The sequence below is a fragment of the Oncorhynchus keta genome, chromosome 3 (assembly GCF_023373465.1).
Source record: "Oncorhynchus keta strain PuntledgeMale-10-30-2019 chromosome 3, Oket_V2, whole genome shotgun sequence".
NCBI classification, from domain to species: Eukaryota; Metazoa; Chordata; class Actinopteri; order Salmoniformes; family Salmonidae; genus Oncorhynchus; species Oncorhynchus keta.
This window is the reverse complement of record NC_068423.1, coordinates 32,057,510-32,084,737: the sequence shown is the minus strand read 5'-3', so window position 1 is coordinate 32,084,737 and position 27,228 is coordinate 32,057,510. Positions and strand designations below refer to the sequence as shown.

General features: G+C 47.6%; 1 protein-coding gene across 1 annotated transcript in view; it reads right to left on the bottom strand.

Annotated features, from left to right (window-relative positions):
• The window catches only part of vit (vitrin), a 101,436-nt gene that overhangs the window by 53,820 nt on the left and 20,388 nt on the right, over window positions 1-27,228 (bottom strand). Inside the window, exons 2-6 of the mRNA XM_052497053.1 lie at window positions 12,781-12,892; window positions 9,681-9,746; window positions 6,704-6,860; window positions 5,894-6,027; window positions 5,213-5,290 (exon numbers count right to left, since the gene is read on the bottom strand). Coding sequence (XP_052353013.1) covers window positions 5,213-5,290; window positions 5,894-6,027; window positions 6,704-6,860; window positions 9,681-9,746; window positions 12,781-12,817 — 472 coding nt within the window. The 5' untranslated portion in view covers window positions 12,818-12,892. The remainder of the gene's footprint in view (window positions 1-5,212; window positions 5,291-5,893; window positions 6,028-6,703; window positions 6,861-9,680; window positions 9,747-12,780; window positions 12,893-27,228) is intronic.

The window sequence follows — 27,228 nt, the reverse complement described above, 5'->3', positions numbered from 1 at the left end:
CTCCTATCAACCAGGTGTTCCTCTATCTTTACCTGCATGTCTCCTATCAACCAGGTGTTCCTCTATCTTTACCTGCATGTCTCCTATCAACCAGGTGTTCCTCTTTCTTTACCTGCATGTCTCCTATCAACCAGGTGTTCCTCTATCTTTACCTGCATGTCTCCTATCAACCAGGTGTTCCTCTATCTTTACCTGCATGTCTCCTATCAACCAGGTGTTCCTCTATCTTTACCTGCATGTCTCCTATCAACCAGGTGTTCCTCTATCTTTACCTGCATGTCTCCTATCAACCAGGTGTTCCTCTATCTTTACCTGCATGTCTCCTATCAACCAGGTGTTCCTCTATCTTTACCTGCATGTCTCCTATCAACCAGGTGTTCCTCTATCTTTACCTGCATGTCTCCTATCAACCAGGTGTTCCTCTTTCTTTACCTGCATGTCTCCTATCAACCAGGTGTTCCTCTATCTTTACCTGCATGTCTCCTATCAACCAGGTGTTCCTCTTTCTTTACCTGCATGTCTCCTATCAACCAGGTGTTCCTCTTTCTTTACCTGCATGTCTCCTATCAACCAGGTGTTCCTCTATCTTTACCTGCATGTCTCCTATCAACCAGGTGTTCCTCTTTCTTTACCTGCATGTCTCCTATCAACCAGGTGTTCCTCTTTCTTTACCTGCATGTCTCCTATCAACCAGGTGTTCCTCTATCTTTACCTGCATGTCTCCTATCAACCAGGTGTTCCTCTTTCTTTACCTGCATGTCTCCTATCAACCAGGTGTTCCTCTTTCTTTACCTGCATGTCTCCTATCAACCAGGTGTTCCTCTTTCTTTACCTGCATGTCTCCTATCAACCAGGTGTTCCTCTATCTTTACCTGCATGTCTCCTATCAACCAGGTGTTCCTCTATCTTTACCTGCATGTCTCCTATCAACCAGGTGTTCCTCTATCTTTACCTGCATGTCTCCTATCAACCAGGTGTTCCTCTATCTTTACCTGCATGTCTCCTATCAACCAGGTGTTCCTCTTTCTTTACCTGCATGTCTCCTATCAACCAGGTGTTCCTCTATCTTTACCTGCATGTCTCCTATCAACCAGGTGTTCCTCTTTCTTTACCTGCATGTCTCCTATCAACCAGGTGTTCCTCTATCTTTACCTGCATGTCTCCTATCAACCAGGTGTTCCTCTTTCTTTACCTGCATGTCTCCTATCAACCAGGTGTTCCTCTATCTTTACCTGCATGTCTCCTATCAACCAGGTGTTCCTCTTTCTTTACCTGCATGTCTCCTATCAACCAGGTGTTCCTCTATCTTTACCTGCATGTCTCCTATCAACCAGGTGTTCCTCTATCTTTACCTGCATGTCTCCTATCAACCAGGTGTTCCTCTTTCTTTACCTGCATGTCTCCTATCAACCAGGTGTTCCTCTTTCTTTACCTGCATGTCTCCTATCAACCAGGTGTTCCTCTATCTTTACCTGCATGTCTCCTATCAACCAGGTGTTCCTCTTTCTTTACCTGCATGTCTCCTATCAACCAGGTGTTCCTCTATCTTTACCTGCATGTCTCCTATCAACCAGGTGTTCCTCTATCTTTACCTGCATGTCTCCTATCAACCAGGTGTTCCTCTATCTTTACCTGCATGTCTCCTATCAACCAGGTGTTCCTCTATCTTTACCTGCATGTCTCCTATCAACCAGGTGTTCCTCTTTCTTTACCTGCATGTCTCCTATCAACCAGGTGTTCCTCTATCTTTACCTGCATGTCTCCTATCAACCAGGTGTTCCTCTATCTTTACCTGCATGTCTCCTATCAACCAGGTGTTCCTCTTTCTTTACCTGCATGTCTCCTATCAACCAGGTGTTCCTCTATCTTTACCTGCATGTCTCCTATCAACCAGGTGTTCCTCTATCTTTACCTGCATGTCTCCTATCAACCAGGTGTTCCTCTATCTTTACCTGCATGTCTCCTATCAACCAGGTGTTCCTCTTCTTTACCTGCATGTCTCCTATCAACCAGGTGTTCCTCTATCTTTACCTGCATGTCTCCTATCAACCAGGTGTTCCTCTATCTTTACCTGCATGTCTCCTATCAACCAGGTGTTCCTCTTTCTTTACCTGCATGTCTCCTATCAACCAGGTGTTCCTCTATCTTTACCTGCATGTCTCCTATCAACCAGGTGTTCCTCTATCTTTACCTGCATGTCTCCTATCAACCAGGTGTTCCTCTATCTTTACCTGCATGTCTCCTATCAACCAGGTGTTCCTCTATCTTTACCTGCATGTCTCCTATCAACCAGGTGTTCCTCTTTCTTTACCTGCATGTCTCCTATCAACCAGGTGTTCCTCTATCTTTACCTGCATGTCTCCTATCAACCAGGTGTTCCTCTATCTTTACCTGCATGTCTCCTATCAACCAGGTGTTCCTCTTTCTTTACCTGCATGTCTCCTATCAACCAGGTGTTCCTCTATCTTTACCTGCATGTCTCCTATCAACCAGGTGTTCCTCTATCTTTACCTGCATGTCTCCTATCAACCAGGTGTTCCTCTATCTTTACCTGCATGTCTCCTATCAACCAGGTGTTCCTCTATCTTTACCTGCATGTCTCCTATCAACCAGGTGTTCCTCTATCTTTACCTGCATGTCTCCTATCAACCAGGTGTTCCTCTATCTTTACCTGCATGTCTCCTATCAACCAGGTGTTCCTCTATCTTTACCTGCATGTCTCCTATCAACCAGGTGTTCCTCTTTCTTTACCTGCATGTCTCCTATCAACCAGGTGTTCCTCTATCTTTACCTGCATGTCTCCTATCAACCAGGTGTTCCTCTTTCTTTACCTGCATGTCTCCTATCAACCAGGTGTTCCTCTTTCTTTACCTGCATGTCTCCTATCAACCAGGTGTTCCTCTATCTTTACCTGCATGTCTCCTATCAACCAGGTGTTCCTCTTTCTTTACCTGCATGTCTCCTATCAACCAGGTGTTCCTCTTTCTTTACCTGCATGTCTCCTATCAACCAGGTGTTCCTCTATCTTTACCTGCATGTCTCCTATCAACCAGGTGTTCCTCTTTCTTTACCTGCATGTCTCCTATCAACCAGGTGTTCCTCTATCTTTACCTGCATGTCTCCTATCAACCAGGTGTTCCTCTTTCTTTACCTGCATGTCTCCTATCAACCAGGTGTTCCTCTATCTTTACCTGCATGTCTCCTATCAACCAGGTGTTCCTCTATCTTTACCTGCATGTCTCCTATCAACCAGGTGTTCCTCTTCTTTACCTGCATGTCTCCTATCAACCAGGTGTTCCTCTTTCTTTACCTGCATGTCTCCTATCAACCAGGTGTTCCTCTATCTTTACCTGCATGTCTCCTATCAACCAGGTGTTTCTTTACCTGCATGTCTCCTATCAACCAGGTGTTCCTCTATCTTTAGGTCTCCTATCAACCAGGTGTTCCTCTATCTTTACCTGCATGTCTCCTATCAACCAGGTGTTCCTCTATCTTTACCTGCATGTCTCCTATCAACCAGGTGTTCCTCTATCTTTACCTGCATGTCTCCTATCAACCAGGTGTTCCTCTTTCTTTACCTGCATGTCTCCTATCAACCAGGTGTTCCTCTATCTTTACCTGCATGTCTCCTATCAACCAGGTGTTCCTCTATCTTTACCTGCATGTCTCCTATCAACCAGGTGTTCCTCTATCTTTACCTGCATGTCTCCTATCAACCAGGTGTTCCTCTATCTTTACCTGCATGTCTCCTATCAACCAGGTGTTCCTCTTTCTTTACCTGCATGTCTCCTATCAACCAGGTGTTCCTCTATCTTTACCTGCATGTCTCCTATCAACCAGGTGTTCCTCTATCTTTACCTGCATGTCTCCTATCAACCAGGTGTTCCTCTTTCTTTACCTGCATGTCTCCTATCAACCAGGTGTTCCTCTATCTTTACCTGCATGTCTCCTATCAACCAGGTGTTCCTCTATCTTTACCTGCATGTCTCCTATCAACCAGGTGTTCCTCTATCTTTACCTGCATGTCTCCTATCAACCAGGTGTTCCTCTATCTTTACCTGCATGTCTCCTATCAACCAGGTGTTCCTCTATCTTTACCTGCATGTCTCCTATCAACCAGGTGTTCCTCTATCTTTACCTGCATGTCTCCTATCAACCAGGTGTTCCTCTATCTTTACCTGCATGTCTCCTATCAACCAGGTGTTCCTCTTTCTTTACCTGCATGTCTCCTATCAACCAGGTGTTCCTCTATCTTTACCTGCATGTCTCCTATCAACCAGGTGTTCCTCTTTCTTTACCTGCATGTCTCCTATCAACCAGGTGTTCCTCTTTCTTTACCTGCATGTCTCCTATCAACCAGGTGTTCCTCTATCTTTACCTGCATGTCTCCTATCAACCAGGTGTTCCTCTTTCTTTACCTGCATGTCTCCTATCAACCAGGTGTACCTCTTTCTTTACCTGCATGTCTCCTATCAACCAGGTGTTCCTCTATCTTTACCTGCATGTCTCCTATCAACCAGGTGTTCCTCTTTCTTTACCTGCATGTCTCCTATCAACCAGGTGTTCCTCTATCTTTACCTGCATGTCTCCTATTAACCAGGTGTTCCTCTAACTTTACCTGCATGTCTCCTATCAACCAGGTGTTCCTCTATCTTTACCTGCATGTCTCCTATCAACCAGGTGTTCCTCTTTCTTTACCTGCATGTCTCCTATCAACCAGGTGTACCTCTTTCTTTACCTGCATGTCTCCTATCAACCAGGTGTTCCTCTATCTTTACCTGCATGTCTCCTATCAACCAGGTGTTCCTCTTTCTTTACCTGCATGTCTCCTATCAACCAGGTGTTCCTCTATCTTTACCTGCATGTCTCCTATTAACCAGGTGTTCCTCTATCTTTACCTGCATGTCTCCTATCAACCAGGTGTTCCTCTTTCTTTACCTGCATGTCTCCTATCAACCAGGTGTTCCTCTATCTTTACCTGCATGTCTCCTATCAACCAGGTGTTCCTCTATCTTTACCTGCATGTCTCCTATCAACCAGGTGTTCCTCTTTCTTTACCTGCATGTCACCTATCAACCAGGTGTTCCTCTATCTTTACCTGCATGTCTGTTATTTTGTTTAACTTGATTTGACAAACTACTGCACATAAAACAGCTCCATAACCATGTTTGTCATTTTTACGTACATTCCGTAATTAAAAACTCCATCTCACCTGTTTTGCTGTAGGTAGGTCTCGAGGGAATATAGTCCAGAGAAGATGGATAGATGACTCCTTTCTTTGGCTTACCAACTAAGACAACAACAACAATTCAGAAATGGATCAGGCAACATTTGGAGGTCGTACGCACAGTGGCTGATAATGTTTCTACTGTGTTATCAGAAGGAATCAGTAGCCTGGCCTGGCAAAACATGTGGTACAAGAGCAAGCTAAGCTAGGCTTCATGAGCTAAGCTAGGCTTCATGAGCTAAGCTAGGCTACATGAGCTCATCTAGGCTACATGAGCTAAACCAGGCTACATGAGCTAAGCTGGGCTACATGACATAAGTTAGGCTACATGAGCTAAGCTAGGCTACATGAGCTAAGCTGGGCTACATGAGCTAAGCTGGGCTACATGAGCTAAGCTAGGCTACATGAACTAAGCTGGGCTACATGAGCTAAGCTAGGCTACATGAGCTAAGCTGGGCTACATGAGCTAAGCTAGGCTACATGAGCTAAGCTGGGCTACATGAGCTAAGCTAGGCTACATGAGTTAAGCTGAGCTACATGAGCTAAGCTGGGCTACATGAGCTAAGCTAGGCTACATGAGCAAAGCTGGGCTACATGAGCGAAGCTAGGCTACGGGAGCCTGCCTTGTTAGCCAGGCTAAGATCGATTGGTTAATTGATTGATTACCTGAGACAACGAAGGACTCTCTCCACTTGGGCAGAGACAGAGATCGGAGCCCGTGGGAGTTAGAGCCTTTATAGATGTTCTGTCCAGCCATCTTCCTAACAATCACTTTACCCCCTGAGTTAGTGATGACACCGCTGTAGACAAAAACAACACCATCACACACATATTTCTATAAAACCATAAAACGCAGCTTCTAAAAACTCTTGCACACTGTCCAAACAATGCCCACCCAACTTGAATTGGAGGAAGGCAAGGGCAAGAATACTACAGTACTTAACTGACCTGTGTATGGTGTTGTAGTGAACCCATACTGACCTGTGTATGGTGTTGTAATGAACCCATACTGACCTGTGTGTGGTGTTGTACTGACCTGTGTATGGTGTTGTACTGACCTGTGTGTGGTGTTGTACTGACCTGTGTATGGTGTTGTAGTGACCTGTGTGTGGTGTTGTAGTGACCTGTGTATGGTGTTGTAGTGACCTGTGTATGGTGTTGTACTGACCTGTGTATGGTGTTGTAGTGACCCCATACTGACCTGTGTATGGTGTTGTAGTGACCTGTGTATGGTGTTGTAGTGACCCCATACTGACCTGTGTATGGTATTGTAGTGACCTGTGTATGGTGTTGTAGTGACCCCATACTGACCTGTGTATGGTGTTGTAGTGACCCCATACTGACCTGTGTATGGTGTTGTAGTGACCTGTGTATGGTGTTGTAGTGACCCCATACTGACCTGTGTATGGTATTGTAGTGACCTGTGTATGGTGTTGTAGTGACCCCATACTGACCTGTGTATGGTGTTGTACTGACCTGTGTATGGCAGCGTTACAGATGCTGGAGATGGAAGCGAAGACTCCTGTCCCATAAACCTGACTTTTTGTCTGTTTACAGTCAGATGGGCATTTAGCTATGAATTCTGGGAGGTTGATCTTCCCCGCCCGGACGTCACACTCTATGGCTGGAACCACTGGAGAGGAGAGGAGGGGAGGGGTCAGGATATGACAGGAAGAATCAGTATGGAGGAGGGGAGGGGTCAGGACATGACAGAGAGAATCAGTATAGAGGAGGGGAGGGGTCAGGACATGACAGGAAGAATCAGTATAGAGGAGGGGAGGGGTCAGGACATGACAGGAAGAATCAGTATAGAGGAGGGGAGGGGTCAGGACATGACAGGAAGAATCAGTATGGAGGAGGGGAGGGGTCAGGACATGACAGAGAGAATCAGTATAGAGGAGGGGAGGGGTCAGGACATGACAGGGAGAATCAGTATAGAGGAGGGGAGGGGTCAGGACATGACAGGAAGAATCAGTATAGAGGAGGGGAGGGGTCAGGACATGACAGGAAGAATCAGTATAGAGGAGGGGAGGGGTCAGGACATGACAGAGAGAATCAGTATAGAGGAGGGGAGGGGTCAGGACATGACAGAGAGAATCAGTATAGAGGAGGGGAGGGGTCAGGACATGACAGGAAGAATCAGTATGGAGGAGAGGAGGGGTCAGGACATGACAGAGAGAATCAGTATAGAGGAGAGGTCAGGACATGACAGGGAGAATCAGTATAGAGGAGGGGAGGGGTCAGGACATGACAGAGAGAATCAGTATAGAGGAGGGGAGGGGTCAGGACATGACAGAGAGAATCAGTATAGAGGAGGGGAGGGGTCAGGACATGACAGAGAGAATCAGTATAGAGGAGGGGAGGGGTCAGGACATGACAGGAAGAATCAGTATAGAGGAGGGGAGGGGTCAGGACATGACAGAGAGAATCAGTATAGAGGAGGGGAGGGGTCAGGACATGACAGGAAGAATCAGTATAGAGGAGGGAGGGGTCAGGACATGACAGGAAGAATCAGTATGGAGGAGGGGAGGGGTCAGGACATGACAGGAAGAATCAGTATAGAGGAGGGGAGGGTCAGGACATGACAGGAAGAATCAGTATAGAGGAGGGGAGGGGTCAGGACATGACAGAGAGAATCAGTATAGAGGAGGGGAGGGGTCAGGACATGACAGGAAGAATCAGTATAGAGGAGGGGAGGGGTCAGGACATGACAGGAAGAATCAGTATAGAGGAGGGGAGGGGTCAGGACATGACAGAGAGAATCAGTATAGAGGAGAGGTCAGGACATGACAGAGAGAATCAGTATAGAGGAGGGGAGGGGTCAGGACATGACAGAGAGAATCAGTATAGAGGAGGGGAGGGGTCAGGACATGACAGGAAGAATCAGTATAGAGGAGGGGAGGGGTCAGGACATGACAGAGAGAATCAGTATAGAGGAGGGGAGGGGTCAGGACATGACAGAGAGAATCAGTATAGAGGAGGGGAGGGGTCAGGACATGACAGGAAGAATCAGTATAGAGGAGGGGAGGGGTCAGGACATGACAGGAAGAATCAGTATAGAGGAGGGGAGGGGAGGGGTCAGGACATGACAGGAAGAATCAGTATAGAGGAGGGAGGGGTCAGGACATGACAGGAAGAATCAGTATAGAGGAGGGGAGGGGTCAGGACATGACAGGAAGAATCAGTATAGAGGAGAGGTCAGGACATGACAGAGAGAATCAGTATAGAGGAGGGGAGGGGTCAGGACATGACAGAGAGAATCAGTATAGAGGAGGGGAGGGGTCAGGACATGACAGGAAGAATCAGTATAGAGGAGGGGAGGGGTCAGGACATGACAGAGAGAATCAGTATAGAGGAGGGGAGGGGTCAGGACATGACAGAGAGAATCAATATAGAGGAGAGGTCAGGACATGACAGAGAGAATCAGTATAGAGGAGAGGTCAGGACATGACAGGAAGAATCAGTATAGAGGAGGGGAGGGGTCAGGACATGACAGAGAGAATCAGTATAGAGGAGGGGAGGGGTCAGGACATGACAGAGAGAATCAGTATAGAGGAGGGGAGGGGTCAGGACATGACAGAGAGAATCAGTATAGAGGAGGGGAGGGGTCAGGACATGACAGGAAGAATCAGTATAGAGGAGGGGAGGGGTCAGGACATGACAGGAAGAATCAGTATAGAGGAGGGGAGGGGTCAGGACATGACAGAGAGAATCAGTATAGAGGAGAGGTCAGGACATGACAGAGAGAATCAGTATAGAGGAGAGGTCAGGACATGACAGAGAGAATCAGTATAGAGGAGGGGAGGGGTCAGGACATGACAGAGAGAATCAGTATAGAGGAGAGGTCAGGACATGACAGAGAGAATCAGTATAGAGGAGGGGAGGGGTCAGGACATGACAGGAAGAATCAGTATAGAGGAGGGGAGGGGTCAGGACATGACAGAAGAATCAGTATAGAGGAGGGGAGGGGTCAGGACATGACAGAGAGAATCAGTATAGAGGAGGGGAGGGGTCAGGACATGACAGAAGAATCAGTATAGAGGAGGGGAGGGGTCAGGACATGACAGGAAGAATCAGTATAGAGGAGGGGAGGGGTCAGGACATGACAGGAAGAATCAGTATGGAGGAGGGGAGGGGTCAGGACATGACAGGAAGAATCAGTATAGAGGAGGGGAGGGGTCAGGACATGACAGAGAGAATCAGTATAGAGGAGAGGTCAGGACATGGCCAAAACCAAGCTGTACTGGGCTGGCCTGGTTACGGATCCACTACTGAACCAAACCAAGCTGTACTGGGCTGGCCTGGTTACGGATCCACTACTGAACCAAACCAAGCTGGACTGGCCTGGTTACTGATCCACTACTGAACCAAACCAAGCTGTACTGGGCTGGAAAGGACATATCTGAGCCAGTTTAGGCCAACACTGTGTGAAAAGGTTATAAACCACTATTACCTTGTTTTGGTTTCTTGTTCTTGGATCCGTTTGGTTTGGCTTCACTACCGCAGCTGAGTAGAAGGGCTAGTGGACAGGAAGCAATACACAGTATTTATATAGCTGTACTGAAACCCACAGTCTTCACAATAGACTACCACAGAGAGCTATCCCCAGCTGTTCACAGATTGACATAATGTGGGTGTTCCTCCAATCCTCTATGATGTCACAAGAATACAGTAAAGAACAGGAAGGCCTGTTTATGCTCCCAATTCACCACTAACAGGAAGCACTGTTTATGCTCCCAGTTCACCACTAACAGGAAGGCCTGTTTATGCTCCCAGTTCACCACTAACAGGAAGGCCTTTTTATGCTCCCAATTCACCACTAACAGGAAGGCCTTTTTATGCTCCCAGTTCACCACTAACAGGAAGGCCTGTTTATGCTCCCAATTCACCACTAACAGGAAGGCCTGTTTATGCTCCCAGTTCACCACTAACAGGAAGGCCTGTTTATGCTCCCAATTCACCACTAACAGGAAGGCCTGTTTATGCTCCCAATTCACCACTAACAGGAAGGCCTGTTTATGCTCCCAATTCACCACTAACAGGAAGGCCTGTTTATGCTCCCAATTCACCACTAACAGGAAGGCCTGTTTATGCTCCCAATTCACCACTAACAGGAAGGCCTGTTTATGCTCCCAATTCACCACTAACAGGAAGGCCTGTTTATGCTCCCAATTCACCACTAACAGGAAGGCCTGTTTATGCTCCCAATTCACCACTAACAGGAAGGCCTGTTTATGCTCCCAGTTCACCACTAACAGGAAGGCCTGTTTATGCTCCCAATTCACCACTAACAGGAAGGCCTGTTTATGCTCCAAATTCACCACTAACAGGAAGGCCTGTTTATGCTCCCAATTCACCACTAACAGGAAGGCCTGTTTATGCTCCCAATTCACCACTAACAGGAAGGCCTGTTTATGCTCCCAATTCACCACTAACAGGAAGGCCTGTTTATCCCCCCAGTTCACCACTAACAGGAAGGCCTGTTTATGCTCCCAGTTCACCACTAACAGGAAGGCCTGTTTATGCTCCCAATTCACCACTAACAGGAAGGCCTGTTTATGCTCCCAATTCACCACTAACAGGAAGGCCTGTTTATGCTCCCAATTCACCACTAACAGGAAGGCCTGTTTATGCTCCCAGTTCACCACTAACAGGAAGGCCTGTTTATGCTCCCAATTCACCACTAACAGGAAGGCCTGTTTATGCTCCCAATTCACCACTAACAGGAAGGCCTGTTTATGCTCCCAATTCACCACTAACAGGAAGGCCTGTTTATGCTCCCAATTCACCACTAACAGGAAGGCCTGTTTATGCTCCCAATTCACCACTAACAGGAAGGCCTGTTTATGCTCCCAGTTCACCACTAACAGGAAGGCCTGTTTATGCTCCCAATTCACCACTAACAGGAAGGCCTGTTTATGCTCCCAATTCACCACTAACAGGAAGGCCTGTTTATGCTCCCAATTCACCACTAACAGGAAGGCCTGTTTATGCTCCCAATTCACCACTAACAGGAAGGCCTGTTTATGCTCCCAATTCACCACTAACAGGAAGGCCTGTTTATGCTCCCAATTCACCACTAACAGGAAGGCCTGTTTATGCTCCCAATTCACCACTAACAGGAAGGCCTGTTTATGCTCCCAATTCACCACTAACAGGAAGGCCTGTTTATGCTCCCAATTCACCACTAACAGGAAGGCCTGTTTATGCTCCCAGTTCACCACTAACAGGAAGGCCTGTTTATGCTCCCAGTTCACCACTAACAGGAAGGCCTGTTTATGCTCCCAGTTCACCACTAACAGGAAGGCCTGTTTATGCTCCCAGTTCACCACTAACAGGAAGGCCTGTTTATCCCCCCAGTTCACCACTAACAGGAAGGCCTGTTTATCCCCCCAGTTCACCACTAACAGGAAGGCCTGTTTATGCTCCCAGTTCACCACTAACAGGAAGGCCTGTTTATGCTCCCAGTTCACCACTAACAGGAAGGCCTGTTTATGCTCCCAGTTCACCACTAACAGGAAGGCCTGTTTATGCTCCCAGTTCACCACTAACAGGAAGGCCTGTTTATGCTCCCAGTTCACCACTAACAGGAAGGCCTGTTTATCCCCCCAGTTCACCACTAACAGGAAGGCCTGTTTATGCTCCCAGTTCACCACTAACAGGAAGGCCTGTTTATGCTCCCAGTTCACCACTAACAGGAAGGCCTGTTTATGCTCCCAGTTCACCACTAACAGGAAGGCCTGTTTATCCCCCCAGTTCACCACTAACAGGAAGGCCTGTTTATGCTCCCAGTTCACCACTAACAGGAAGGCCTGTTTATGCTCCCAATTCACCACTAACAGGAAGGCCTGTTTATGCTCCCAATTCACCACTAACAGGAAGGCCTGTTTATGCTCCCAATTCACCACTTTATTGACAACGTTTCCACCTGAAACAGATCTTCGTCAGGTCAAACAGACTGAACACTCACATCCCAAAATATACACATTTCACCTCACATGACCATTACTCACAAGAGGCATGGTGGGTGTGGATACAATTCATAATTAATCAATCACAGAGGTACAGATGGAAAGTTAAAATAATACAGTAACTACATAATCATGATCTACGTGTATTGTACAATTACAGTAACCACATAGTCATGATCTATATGTGTTGTACAATTACAGTAACTACATAATCATGATCTACATGTGTTGTACAATTACAGTAACTACATAATCATGATCTACATGTATTGTACAATTACAGTAACCACATAATCATGATCTATATACGTGTTGTACAATTACAGTAACTACATAATCATGATCTATACGTGTTGTACAATTACAGTAACTACATAATCATGATCTATATGTGTTGTACAATTACAGTAACCACAACAACCACAGATGACGATAGACTCAACACCAATGGTATTTTGGAAACATGTTCGCTATGGTTTATGTGTGTGTGCGTGTGTGTGCTTGCATGTGTGTGTTTGTTATGCGTGCATCCGTGCATCCGTGTGTGTGTGTGTGTGTGTGTGTGTGTGTGCTAACCCTTACCCAGCCAGACAGCAGTGAGGGGTGGTCTGAGCAGCATGGTGCTGGGAGGTGGAAGGCTGCTGGTCTAGTCTGTTTGATGTCAAACTAGAGCTGTCCTCGTAACTCACTCCCCCTGAGAGAGAGAGAGAAAGAGATGGGGGTGAGACAAGAGGGGATAGAGAGAGAATGGACAGAGAGAGAGATGAGAGAGAGAGAGAGAGAGAGAAGACAGAGAGAGAGAGAGAGAGAGAGAGAGAGAGAAAGAGAATGGTGAGAATGGAGATGAGAGTACAGAGAGTAACTAGAGAGAAGGAGTGTGTGTACAAAGAGGAGAGAGAGAGAGATCTAGAGAGAGAGAGAGAGAGACAGAGAGAGAGAGAGAGAGACATGAGAGAGAGAGAGAGAGAGAGAGAGAGAGAAGAGAGAATCATGAGAGAGAGAGTGTGTTTTATTGTCAGTAACTACATACTGTAGGTGCTGTAAAATGTGTTGTTTTACAGGGTCAGCCATGGGAGGGAGGGAGGGAGGGAGAGAGAGAGAGGGAGGGAGGAGGGAGGAGAGAGAGAGAGAGAGAGAGAGAGAGAGCGAGAGAGGTAGAGAGAAAGAGAGAGAGTGGAGAGTAGAGAGAAATAAGAGGGGGAGATAGAGGAGACAGAGAGAAGAGAGAAGAGAGAAGAGAGAAGATTTAGAGAGAGAGAGCTGGATAGAGAGAATGAGAGAGAGAGAGAGAGAGAGAGAGAGGGGGAGAGAGAGAGAGAGAGAGAGAGAGAGAGAGAGAGAGAGAGGGAGTCCACTAGGAGTTTTAAAAGACAAACAGCAGAAACAGATAGAAGCTGGATATAGAGAAACAGATAGAAGCTGGATATAGAGAAACAGATAGAAGCTGGATATAGAGAAACAGATAGAAGCTGGATATAGAGAAACAGATAGAAGCTGGATGTAGAGAAACAGATAGAAGCTGGATATAGAGAAACAGATAGAAGCTGGATGTAGAGAAACAGATAGAAGCTGGATATAGAGAAACAGATAGAAGCTGGATATAGAGAAACAGATAGAAGCTGGATGTAGAGAAACAGATAGAAGCTGGATGTAGAGAAACAGATAGAAGCTGGATATAGAGAAACAGATAGAAGCTGGATATAGAGAAACAGATAGAAGCTGGAGAGAGAGAAACAGATAGAAGCTGGATATAGAGAGATAGAAGCAGATAGAAGCTGGATATAGAGAAACAGATAGAAGCTGGATATAGAGAAACAGATAGAAGCTGGATATAGAGAAATAGGGAAACAGATAGAAGCTGGATATAGAGAAACAGATAGAAGCTGGATAGAGAAACAGATAGAGAGAGAAACAGATAGAAGCTGGATATAGAGAAACAGATAGAAGCTGGATATAGAGAAACAGATAGAAGCTGGATATAGAGAAACAGATAGAAGCTGGATATAGAGAAACAGATAGAAGCTGGATGTAGAGAAACAGATAGAAGCTGGATATAGAGAAACAGATAGAAGCTGGATATAGAGAAACAGATAGAAGCTGGATATAGAGAAACAGATAGAAGCTGGATATAGAGAAACAGATAGAAGCTGGATATAGAGAAACAGATAGAAGCTGGATATAGAGAAACAGATAGAAGCTGGATATAGAGAAACAGATAGAAGCTGGATATAGAGAAACAGATAGAAGCTGGATATAGAGAAACAGATAGAAGCTGGATATAGAGAAACAGATAGAAGCTGGATATAGAGAAACAGATAGAAGCTGGATATAGAGAAACAGATAGAAGCTGGATATAGAGAAACAGATAGAAGCTGGATATAGAGAAACAGATAGAAGCTGGATATAGAGAAACAGATAGAAGCTGGATATAGAGAAACAGATAGAAGAAACTGGATATAGAGAAACAGATAGAAGCTGGATATAGAGAAACAGATAGAAGCTGGATATAGAGAAACAGATAGAAGCTGGATATAGAGAAACAGATAGAAGCTGGATATAGAGAAACAGATAGAAGCTGGATATAGAGAAACAGATAGAAGCTGGATATAGAGAAACAGATAGAAGCTGGATATAGAGAAACAGATAGAAGCTGGATATAGAGAAACAGATAGAAGCTGGATATAGAGAAATAGATAGAAGCTGGATATAGAGAAACAGATAGAAGCTGGATATAGAGAAACAGATAGAAGCTGGATATAGAGAAACAGATAGAAGCTGGATGTAGAGAAACAGATAGAAGCTGGATATAGAGAAACAGATAGAAGCTGGATGTAGAGAAACAGATAGAAGCTGGATGTAGAGAAACAGATAGAAGCTGGATATAGAAAAACAGATCAGATCTAGAGGTCATGCGTCTCCTTTCAAACAGAATCAGGCCTTCAGACACATCTATCCATTACGACAGGCAATGGCAATAAGGAAAAATCACTCATCCTACGGAGTGTACTTCATCCCACCACTCGGTTCAATAAGGAAAAAGAACTCATCCTACGGGAGTGTACTTCATCCCACCACTCGGTTCAATAAGGAAAAAGCACTCATCCTACGGGAGTGTACTTCATCCCACCACTCGGTTCAATAAGGAAAAAGCACTCATCCTACGGGAGTGTACTTCATCCCACCACTCGGTTCAATAAGGAAAAAGCACTCATCCTACGGGAGTGTACTTCATCCCACCACTCGGTTCAATAAGGAAAAAGCACTCATCCTACGGGAGAGTACTTCATCCCACCACTCGGTTCAATAAGGAAAAAGCACTCATCCTACGGGAGTGTACTTCATCCCACCACTCGGTTCAATAAGGAAAAAGCACTCATCCTACGGGATGAGTACTTCATCCTACCACTCGGTTCAATAAGGAAAAAGCACTCATCCTACGGATGAGTACTTCATCCCACCACTCGGTTCAATAAGGAAAAAGCAGCGTCACGTTCAGTAAATGATCACAACACCCAGATACACAAATCCTTTCCTTCATGACTGCATACTTGTACACACAACAACAACAAAAACATCTCCTCCACCCACTGTCATTATGATTGAGAAGGAATGTTCTCTCATAGAAAAATACTCTTAAAATATCAGAGACCTGTTTAGCAGCGATGGAAAAAGTACCCAGTTGTCATACCAGAGTCAAAGTACAGATACCGTATTAATGGAAAGTGACTCAAGTAAAAGTCCCCCAGTAAAATACTACTAGAGTCAAAGTCTAAAAGTATTTGGGTTTAAAAATACTTAAGTATCAAAAGTAAAAGTATAAATCATTTCAAATTCAGTAAGCCGTTTTTTAAAATTTGTATTTATTTATTTACAGAAAGCCGGGGTCACACTCCAACATACTCAATCATCATCTACAAACAAAGCATCTGTTTAGTGAGTCCTCCAGATCAGAGGCAGTAGAGATGACCAGGGATGTTCTCTGTTTAGTGAGTCCTCCAGATCAGAGGCAGTAGGGATGACCAGGGATGTTCTCTGTTTAGTGAGTCCTCCAGATCAGAGGCAGTAGGGATGATCAGGGATGTTCTCTGTTTAGTGAGTCCTCCAGATCAGAGGCAGTAGGGATGACCAGGGATGTTCTCTGTTTAGTGAGTCCTCCAGATCAGAGGCAGTAGGGATGACCAGGGATGTTCTCTGTTTAGTGAGTCCTCCAGATCAGAGGCAGTAGGGATGACCAGGGATGTTCTCTGTTTAGTGAGTCCTCCAGATCAGAGGCAGTAGGGAGGACCAGGGATGTTCTCTGTTTAGTGAGTCCTCCAGATCAGAGGCAGTAGGGATGACCAGGGATGTTCTCTGTTTAGTGAGTCCTCCAGATCAGAGGCAGTAGGGATGACCAGGGATGTTCTCTGTTTAGTGAGTCCTCCAGATCAGAGGCAGTAGGGATGACCAGGGATGTTCTCTGTTTAGTGAGTCCTCCAGATCAGAGGCAGTAGGGATGACCAGGGATGTTCTCTGTTTAGTGAGTCCTCCAGATCAGAGGCAGTAGGGATGACCAGGGATGTTCTCTGTTTAGTGAGTCCTCCAGATCAGAGGCAGTAGGGATGACCAGGGATGTTCTCTGTTTAGTGAGTCCATTAGATCAGAGGCAGTAGGGATGACCAGGGATGTTCTCTGTTTAGTGAGTCCATTAGATCAGAGTCAGTAGGGATGACCAGGGATGTTCTCTGTTTAGTGAGTCCTCCAGATCAGAGGCAGTAGGGATGACCAGGGATGTTCTCTGTTTAGTGAGTCCTCCAGACCAGAGGCAGTAGGGAGGACCAGGGATGTTCTCTGTTTAGTGAGTCCTCCAGATCAGATTCAGTAGGGATGACCAGGGATGTTCTCTGTTTAGTGAGTCCACCAGATCAGAGGCAGTAGGGATGACCAGGGATGTTCTCTGTTTAGTGAGTCCTCCAGATCAGAGGCAGTAGGGATGACCAGGGATGTTCTCTGTTTAGTGAGTCCTCCAGACCAGAGGCAGTAGGGAGGACCAGGGATGTTCTCTGTTTAGTGAGTCCTCCAGATCAGATTCAGTAGGGATGACCAGGGATGTTCTCTGTTTAGTGAGTCCACCAGATCAGAGGCAGTAGGGAGGACCAGGGATGTTCTCTGTTTAGTGAGTCCTCCAGATCAGAGGCAGTAGGGATGACCAGGGATGTTCTCTGTTTAGTGAGTCCTCCAGATCAGAGGCAGTAGGGATGACCAGGGATGTTCTCTGTTTAGTGAGTCCTCCAGATCAGAGGCAGTCGGGAGGACCAGGGATGTTCTCTGTTTAGTGAGTCCTCCAGATCAGAAGCAGTAGGGATGACCAGGGATGTTATCCGTTTAGTGAGTCCTCCAGATCAGAGGCAGTAGGGATGACCAGGGATGTTCTCTGTTTAGTGAGTCCTCCAGATCAGAGGCAGTAGGGATGACCAGGGATGTTCTCTGTTTAGTGAGTCCTCCAGATCAGAGGCAGTCGGGAGGACCAGGGATGTTCTCTGTTTAGTGAGTCCTCCAGATCAGAGGCAGTAGGGATGACCAGGGATGTTCTCTGTTTAGTGAGTCCTCCAGATCAGAGGCAGTAGGGATGACCAGGGATGTTCTCTGTTTAGTGAGTCCTCCAGATCAGAGGCAGTAGGGATGTTCTCTGTTTAGTGAGTCCTCCAGATCAGAGGCAGTAGGGAGGACCAGGGATGTTCTCTGTTTAGTGAGTCCACCAGATCAGAGGCAGTAGGGATGACCAGGGATGTTCTCTGTTTAGTGAGTCCTCCAGATCAGAGGCAGTAGGGAGGACCAGGGATGTTCTCTGTTTAGTGAGTCCTCCAGATCAGAGGCAGTAGGGAGGACCAGGGATGTTCTCTGTTTAGTGAGTCCACCAGATCAGAGGCAGTAGGGATGACCAGGGATGTTCTCTGTTTAGTGAGTCCACCAGATCAGAGGCAGTAGGGATGACCAGGGATGTTCTCTGTTTAGTGAGTCCTCCAGATCAGAGGCAGTAGAGATGACCAGGGATGTTCTCTGTTTAGTGAGTCCTCCAGATCAGAGGCAGTAGAGATGACCAGGGATGTTCTCTGTTTAGTGAGTCTGCCAGATCAGAGGCAGTAGGGATGACCAGGGATGTTCTCTGTTTAGTGAGTCCTCCAGATCAGAGGCAGTAGAGATGACCAGGGATGTTCTCTGTTTAGTGAGTCTGCCAGATCAGAGGCAGTAGGGATGTTCTCTGTTTAGTGAGTCCTCCAGATCAGAGGCAGTAGGGATGTTCTCTGTTTAGTGAGTCCTCCAGATCAGAGGCAGTAGGGATGACCAGGGATGTTCTCTGTTTAGTGAGTCCACCAGATCAGAGGCAGTAGGGATAACCAGGGATGTTCTCTGTTTAGTGAGTCCTCCAGATCAGAGACAGTAGGGATGACCAGGGATGTTCTCTGTTTAGTGAGTCCTCCAGATCAGAGGCAGTAGGGAGGACCAGGGATGTTCTCTGTTTAGTGAGTCTGCCAGATCAGATTCAGTAGGGAGGACCAGGGATGTTCTCTGTTTAGTGAGTCTGCCAGATCAGAGGCAGTAGGGATGACCAGGGATGTTCTCTGTTTAGTGAGTCCTCCAGATCAGAGGCAGTAGGGAGGACCAGGGATGTTCTCTGTTTAGTGAGTCTGCCAGATCAGATTCAGTAGGGAGGACCAGGGATGTTCTCTGTTTAGTGAGTCTGCCAGATCAGAGGCAGTAGGGATGACCAGGGATGTTCTCTGTTTAGTGAGTCTGCCAGATCAGAGGCAGTAGGGAGGACCAGGGATGTTCTCTGTTTAGTGAGTCCTCCAGATCAGAGGCAGTAGGGATGACCAGGGATGTTCTCTGTTTAGTGAGTCCTCCAGATCAGAGGCAGTAGAGATGACCAGGGATGTTCTCTGTTTAGTGAGTCTGCCAGATCAGATTCAGTAGGGAGGACCAGGGATGTTCTCTGTTTAGTGAGTCTGCCAGATCAGAGGCAGTAGGGATGACCAGGGATGTTCTCTGTTTAGTGAGTCTGCCAGATCAGATTCAGTAGGGAGGACCAGGGATGTTCTCTGTTTAGTGAGTCTGCCAGATCAGAGGCAGTAGGGATGACCAGGGATGTTCTCTGTTTAGTGGGTCCTCCAGATCAGAGGCAGTAGGGATGTTCTCTGTTTAGTGGGTCCTCCAGATCAGAGGCAGTAGGGATGTTCTCTGTTTAGTGGGTCCTCCAGATCAGAGGCAGTAGGGATGTTCTCTGTTTAGTGAGTCCTCCAGATCAGAGGCAGTAGGGATGTTCTCTGTTTAGTGGGTCCTCCAGATCAGAGGCAGTAGGGATGACCAGGGATGTTCTCTGTTTAGTGAGTCCTCCAGATCAGAGGCAGTAGGGATGACCAGGGATGTTCTCTGTTTAGTGAGTCCTCCAGACCAGAGGCAGTAGGGAGGACCAGGGATGTTCTCTGTTTAGTGAGTCCTCCAGATCAGATTCAGTAGGGATGACCAGGGATGTTCTCTGTTTAGTGAGTCCACCAGATCAGAGGCAGTAGGGATGACCAGGGATGTTCTCTGTTTAGTGAGTCCTCCAGATCAGAGGCAGTAGGGATGACCAGGGATGTTCTCTGTTTAGTGAGTCCTCCAGACCAGAGGCAGTAGGGAGGACCAGGGATGTTCTCTGTTTAGTGAGTCCTCCAGATCAGATTCAGTAGGGATGACCAGGGATGTTCTCTGTTTAGTGAGTCCACCAGATCAGAGGCAGTAGGGATGACCAGGGATGTTCTCTGTTTAGTGAGTCCTCCAGATCAGAGGCAGTAGGGATGACCAGGGATGTTCTCTGTTTAGTGAGTCCTCCAGATCAGAGGCAGTAGGGATGACCAGGGATGTTCTCTGTTTAGTGAGTCCTCCAGATCAGAGGCAGTCGGGATGACCAGGGATGTTCTCTGTTTAGTGAGTCCTCCAGATCAGAGGCAGTAGGGATGACCAGGGATGTTCTCTGTTTAGTGAGTCCTCCAGATCAGAGGCAGTAGGGATGACCAGGGATGTTCTCTGTTTAGTGAGTCCTCCAGATAAGAGGCAGTAGGGATGACCAGGGATGTTCTCTGTTTAGTGAGTCCTCCAGATCAGAGGCAGTCGGGAGGACCAGGGATGTTCTCTGTTTAGTGAGTCCTCCAGATCAGAGGCAGTAGGGATGACCAGGGATGTTCTCTGTTTAGTGAGTCCTCCAGATCAGAGGCAGTAGGGATGACCAGGGATGTTCTCTGTTTAGTGAGTCCTCCAGATCAGAGGCAGTAGGGATGACCAGGGATGTTCTCTGTTTAGTGAGTCCTCCAGATCAGAGGCAGTAGGGAGGACCAGGGATGTTCTCTGTTTAGTGAGTCCACCAGATCAGAGGCAGTAGGGATGACCAGGGATGTTCTCTGTTTAGTGAGTCCTCCAGATCAGAGGCAGTAGGGAGGACCAGGGATGTTCTCTGTTTAGTGAGTCCTCCAGATCAGAGGCAGTAGGGAGGACCAGGGATGTTCTCTGTTTAGTGAGTCCACCAGATCAGAGGCAGTAGGGATGACCAGGGATGTTCTCTGTTTAGTGAGTCCACCAGATCAGAGGCAGTAGGGATGACCAGGGATGTTCTCTGTTTAGTGAGTCCTCCAGATCAGAGGCAGTAGAGATGACCAGGGATGTTCTCTGTTTAGTGAGTCCTCCAGATCAGAGGCAGTAGAGATGACCAGGGATGTTCTCTGTTTAGTGAGTCTGCCAGATCAGAGGCAGTAGGGATGACCAGGGATGTTCTCTGTTTAGTGAGTCCTCCAGATCAGAGGCAGTAGAGATGACCAGGGATGTTCTCTGTTTAGTGAGTCTGCCAGATCAGAGGCAGTAGGGATGTTCTCTGTTTAGTGAGTCCTCCAGATCAGAGGCAGTAGGGATGTTCTCTGTTTAGTGAGTCCTCCAGATCAGAGGCAGTAGGGATGACCAGGGATGTTCTCTGTTTAGTGAGTCCACCAGATCAGAGGCAGTAGGGATAACCAGGGATGTTCTCTGTTTAGTGAGTCCTCCAGATCAGAGACAGTAGGGATGACCAGGGATGTTCTCTGTTTAGTGAGTCCTCCAGATCAGAGGCAGTAGGGAGGACCAGGGATGTTCTCTGTTTAGTGAGTCTGCCAGATCAGATTCAGTAGGGAGGACCAGGGATGTTCTCTGTTTAGTGAGTCTGCCAGATCAGAGGCAGTAGGGATGACCAGGGATGTTCTCTGTTTAGTGAGTCCTCCAGATCAGAGGCAGTAGGGAGGACCAGGGATGTTCTCTGTTTAGTGAGTCTGCCAGATCAGATTCAGTAGGGAGGACCAGGGATGTTCTCTGTTTAGTGAGTCGGCCAGATCAGAGGCAGTAGGGTTGACCAGGGATGTTCTCTGTTTAGTGAGTCTGCCAGATCAGAGGCAGTAGGGGTGACCAGGGATGTTCTCTGTTTAGTGAGTCCTCCAGATCAGAGGCAGTAGGTAGGACCAGGGATGTTCTCTGTTTAGTGAGTCCTCCAGATCAGAGGCAGTAGGGGTGACCAGGGATGTTCTCTGTTTAGTGAGTCTGCCAGATCAGAGACAGTAGGGAGGACCAGGGATGTTCTCTGTTTAGTGAGTCTGCCAGATCAGAGGCAGTAGGGATGACCAGGGATGTTCTCTGTTTAGTGAGTCTGCCAGATCAGATTCAGTAGGGAGGACCAGGGATGTTCTCTGTTTAGTGAGTCTGCCAGATCAGAGGCAGTAGGGATGACCAGGGATGTTCTCTGTTTAGTGAGTCCTCCAGATCAGTGGCAGTAGGGATGACCAGGGATGTTCTCTGTTTAGTGAGTCCTCCAGGTCAGAGGCAGTAGGGAGGACCAGGGATGTTCTCTGTTTAGTGAGTCCTCCAGTTCAGAGGCAGTAGGGATGACCAGGGATGTTCTCTGTTTAGTGAGTCCTCCAGATCAGAGGCAGTAGTGATGACCAGGGATGTTCTCTGTTTAGTGAGTCCTCCAGATCAGAGGCAGTAGGGAGGACCAGGGATGTTCTCTGTTTGGTGAGTCCTCCAGACCAGAGGCAGTAGGGATGACCAGGGATGTTCTCTGTTTAGTGAGTCCTCCAGACCAGAGGCAGTAGGGATGACCAGGGATGTTCTCTGTTTAGTGAGTCCTCCAGCTCAGAGGCAGTCGGGAGGACCAGGGATGTTCTCTGTTTAGTGAGTCCTCCAGATCAGAGGCAGTAGGGAGGACCAGGGATGTTCTCTGTTTGGTGAGTCCTCCAGACCAGAGGCAGTAGGGATGACCAGGGATGTTCTCTGTTTAGTGAGTCCTCCAGCTCAGAGGCAGTCGGGAGGACCAGGGATGTTCTCTGTTTAGTGAGTCCTCCAGATCAGAGGCAGTAGGGAGGACCAGGGATGTTCTCTGTTTAGTGAGTCCTCCAGATCAGAGGCAGTAGGGATGACCAGGGATGTTCTCTGTTTAGTGAGTCCTCCAGATCAGAGGCAGTAGGGATGACCAGGGATGTTCTCTGTTTAGTGAGTCCTCCAGATCAGAGGCAGTAGGGAGGACCAGGGATGTTCTCTGTTTAGTGAGTCCTCCAGATCAGAGGCAGTAGGGATGACCAGGGATGTTCTCTGTTTAGTGAGTCCTCCAGATCAGAGGCAGTAGGGATGACCAGGGATGTTCTCTGTTTAGTGAGTCCTCCAGATCAGAGGCAGTAGGGATGACCAGGGATGTTCTCTGTTTAGTGAGTCCTCCAGATCAGAGGCAGTAGGGATGACCAGGGATGTTCTCTGTTTAGTGAGTCCTCCAGATCAGAGGCAGTAGGGATGACCAGGGATGTTCTCTGTTTAGTGAGTCCTCCAGATCAGAGGCAGTAGGGATGACCAGGGATGTTCTCTGTTTAGTGAGTCCTCCAGATCAGAGGCAGTAGGGATGACCAGGGAGGTTCTCTGTTTAGTGAGTCCTCCAGATCAGAGGCAGTAGGGATGACCAGGAATGTTCTCTGTTTAGTGAGTCCACCAGATCAGAGGCAGTAGAGATGACCAGGGATGTTCTCTGTTTAGTGAGTCCTCCAGATCAGATTCAGTAGGGATGACCAGGTATGTTCTCTATTTAGTGAGTCCGCCAGATCAGAGGCAGTAGGGATGACCAGGGATGTGCTCTGTTTAGTGAGTCCTCCAGATCAGAGGCAGTAGGGATGACCAGGGATGTTCTCTGTTTAGTGAGTCTGCCAGATCAGAGGCAGTAGGGAGGACCAGGGATGTTCTCTGTTTAGTGAGTCCTCCAGATCAGAGGCAGTAGATGACCAGGGATGTTCTCTGTTTAGTGAGTCCTCCAGATCAGAGGCAGTAGGGATGACCAAGGATGTTCTCTGTTTAGTGAGTCTATGTTGAGTACATCTGAAATGTTTACTATGTACATATGTTATTGCCAATTGGTCAATGCTTTAACATGTGCAGAACAAATTATATATAACCATTTTCGAAGGTTCTATAAAGAATTGTGCTTGCAAGGTTCTAAGTGGAATCTGTATAATGCTATAAAGAACCCTTTCCTAAGGTTCTAAAAAGAATCATGCTCACAAGATTCTAAGTGGAACCTATATGGTGCTATAAAGAACCCTTTCCTAATGTTGTATAGGCGGGTTTGCTGACAACGTCACGAAAACTGTGCGTGCGATTCCAAGGGGCAGGGGGCGTGTGTTGTTAGGTTTCTGGATAGCCAGGTAGCTAGCAACAATGACAAGAAACTGCCCTGATTGTGGATAGCCAGGTAGCTAGCAACAATGACAAGAAGCTGCCCTGATTCTGAACGGTCTGGTAGCTAGCAACAATGACAAGAAGCTGCCCTGATTCTGAACGGTCAGGTAGCTAGCAACAATGACAAGAAGCTGCCCTGATTCTGGATAGCCAGGTAGCTAGCAACAATGACAAGAAGCTGCCCTGAGTCTGGATAGCCAGGTAGCTAGCAACAATGACAAGAAGCTGCCCTGATTCTGGATAGCCAGGTAGCTAGCAACAATGACAAGAAGCTGCCCTGATTCCGAACGGTCAGGTAGCTAGCAACAATGACAAGAAGCTGCCCTGATTCTGGATAGCCAGGTAGCTAGCAACAATGACAAGAAGCTGCCCTGATTCTGGATGGTCAGGTAGCTAGCAACAATGACAAGAAGCTGCCCTGATTCTGGATAGCCAGGTAGCTAGCAACAATGACAAGAAGCTGCCCTGATTCTGGATGGTCAGGTAGCTAGCAACAATGACAAGTAGATCATTTTGTACTATAGAACCGCACAGGGATTTATTCTGTTTAACCATAATGTTACATTGTTAAACTTCTCTAGGTGTTATTATTGTGTTGATAATTGTCTATTTGAATCAGGTGTGGTAGCTCTGGTACAGCTGTGGGTCCCTGAAGAGAGAACTGAGGCCCTCTGGTACAGCTGTGGGTCCCTGAGGAGAGACCTGAGACCCTCTGGTACAGCTGGGGGGTCCCTGAGGAGAGAACTGAGACCCTCTGGTACAGCTGTGGGTCCCTGAGGAGAGAACTGAGACCCTCTGGTACAGCTGGGGGTCCCTGAGGAGAGAACTGAGACCCTCTGGTACAGCTGTGGGTCCCTGAGGAGAGAACTGAGACCCTCTGGTACAGCTGTGGGTCCCTGAGGAGAGACCTGAGACCCTCTGGTACAGCTGTGGGTCCCTGAGGAGAGAACTGAGACCCTCTGGTACAGCTGTGGGGTTCCTGAGGAGAGAACTGAGACCCTCTGGTACAGCTGTGGGTCCCTGAGGAGAGAACTGAGACCCTCTGGTACAGCTGTGGGTCCCTGAGGAGAGAACTGAGACTCCCTGGAACAGCTGTGGGTCCCTGAGGAGAGAACTGAGACCCTCTGGTACAGCTGTGGGTCCCTGAGGAGAGAACTGAGACCCACTGACTTAGTCAACTGTTCTCAAACGACACAAGACCATAATGTGAGTCTTTCAGAAGACACCATCACTGGCCATAGTCAAAGTACTGTAAGCAAACCACTCCCCCAGGTCCCACAGGTAGAACTCTAGTCCCCAGGTGGAACGCTAGTCCCCAGGTAGAACTCTAGTCCCCAGGTAGAACTCTAGTCCCCAGGTAGAACTCTCGTCCACAGGTAGAACTCTAGTCCCCAGGTAGAACTCTAGTCTCCAGGTAGAACTCTAGTCCCCAGATAGAACTCTAGTCCCCAGGTGGAACTCTAGTCCCCAGGTAGAACTCTCGTCCACAGGTAGAACTCTCGTCCCCAGGTAGAACTCTAGTCCACAGGTAGAACTATAGTCCCCAGGTAGAACTCTAGTCCCCGGGTGGAACTCTAGTCCCCAGGTGGAACTCTAGTCCCCGGATAGAACTCTAGTCCCTAGGTGGAACTCTAGTCCCCGGATAGAACTCTAGTCCCTAGGTGGAACTCTAGTCCCCAGGTAGAGCTCTAGTCCCCAGGTGGAACTCTAGTCCCCAGGTGGAACTCCCTTACACAGGACGGGGACAGTAGGGTAGAACTCCAGTCCCCAGGTCCCTTACATGGGACGCGGACAGTAGGGTAGAACTCCAGTCCCCAGGTCCCCTAAACAGGACGGGGCAGTAGGGTAGAACTCCAGTCCCCAGGTCCCCTAAACAGGACGGGGGCAGTAGGGTAGAACTCCAGTCCCCAGGTCCCCTAAACAGGACGGGGGCAGTAGGGTAGAACTCCAGTCCCCAGGTCCCCTAAACAGGACGGGGGCAGTAGGGTAGAACTCCAGTCCCCAGGTCCCCTAAACAGGACGGGGGCAGTAGGGTAGAACTCCAGTCCCCAGGTCCCCTAAACGGGATGGGGATAGTAGGGTAGAACTCCAGTCCCCAGGTCCCTTACACGGGACGGGGGCAGTAGGGTCGAACTCCAGTCCCCAGATACCTCCCTCTACAAGGGCAGCAGGGTAGAACTCCAGTCCCCAGATACCTCCCTGTACAAGGGCAGCAGGGTAGAACTCCAGTCCCCAGATACCTCCCTCTACAAGGGCAGCAGGGTAGAACTCCAGTCCCCAGATACCTCCCTCTACAAGGGCAGCAGGGTAGAACTGTGTTGACAGATGTGTTGAGTGAAACCGACGATTAGATTCTGTTATCAAAGGAATGCTGGCACCATGTGTCTCGCTCTCTCAGCACAGAGTCAGACCTACCGTTGGCAGGCTGGACATGATCAAATATGATAGGACCATGTCTAGTGACCCCATGCAGGGCTCGACTCGCGGTAGTAAATGAGAAAAAGACCAGGAATCAATCCCAGTTCTGATACAGAGCAGTGCAATGGACCGCCGTCAATGCTTTTAAAGGTAAGGTCTGTCTTCAGGTTGTCTACCAGTATGTCTTCAGGTTGTCTACCAGTATGTCTTCAGGTTGTCTACCAGTATGTCTTCAGGGTCTCTACCAGTATGTCTGTCTTCAGGGTGTCTACCAGTATGTCTGTCTTCAGGGTGTCTACCAGTATGTCTTCAGGTTGTCTACCAGTATGTCTTCAGGTTGTCTACCAGTATGTCTGTCTTCAGGTTGTCTACCAGTATGTCTTCAGGGTGTCTACCAGTATGTCTGTCTTCAGGTTGTCTACCAGTATGTCTTCAGGTTGTCTACCAGTATGTCTGTCTTCAGGTTGTCTACCAGTATGTCTTCAGGTTGTCTACCAGTATGTCTGTCTTCAGGTTTTCTACCAGTATGTCTTCAGGTTGTCTACCAGTATGTCTTCATGTTGTCTACCAGTATGTCTGTCTTCAGGTTGTCTACCAGTATGTCTTCAGGTTGTCTACCAGTATGTCTTCAGGTTGTCTACCAGTATGTCTTCAGGTTGTCTACCAGTATGTCTGTCTTCAGGTTGTCTACCAGTATGTCTTCAGGTTGTCTACCAGTATGTCTTCAGGTTGTCTACCGGTATGTCTTCAGTATGTCTTCAGGTTGTCTATCAGTATGTCTTCAGGTTGTCTACCAGTATGTCTTCAGTATGTCTTCAGGTTGTCTATCAGTATGTCTTCAGGTTGTCTACCAGTATGTCTTCA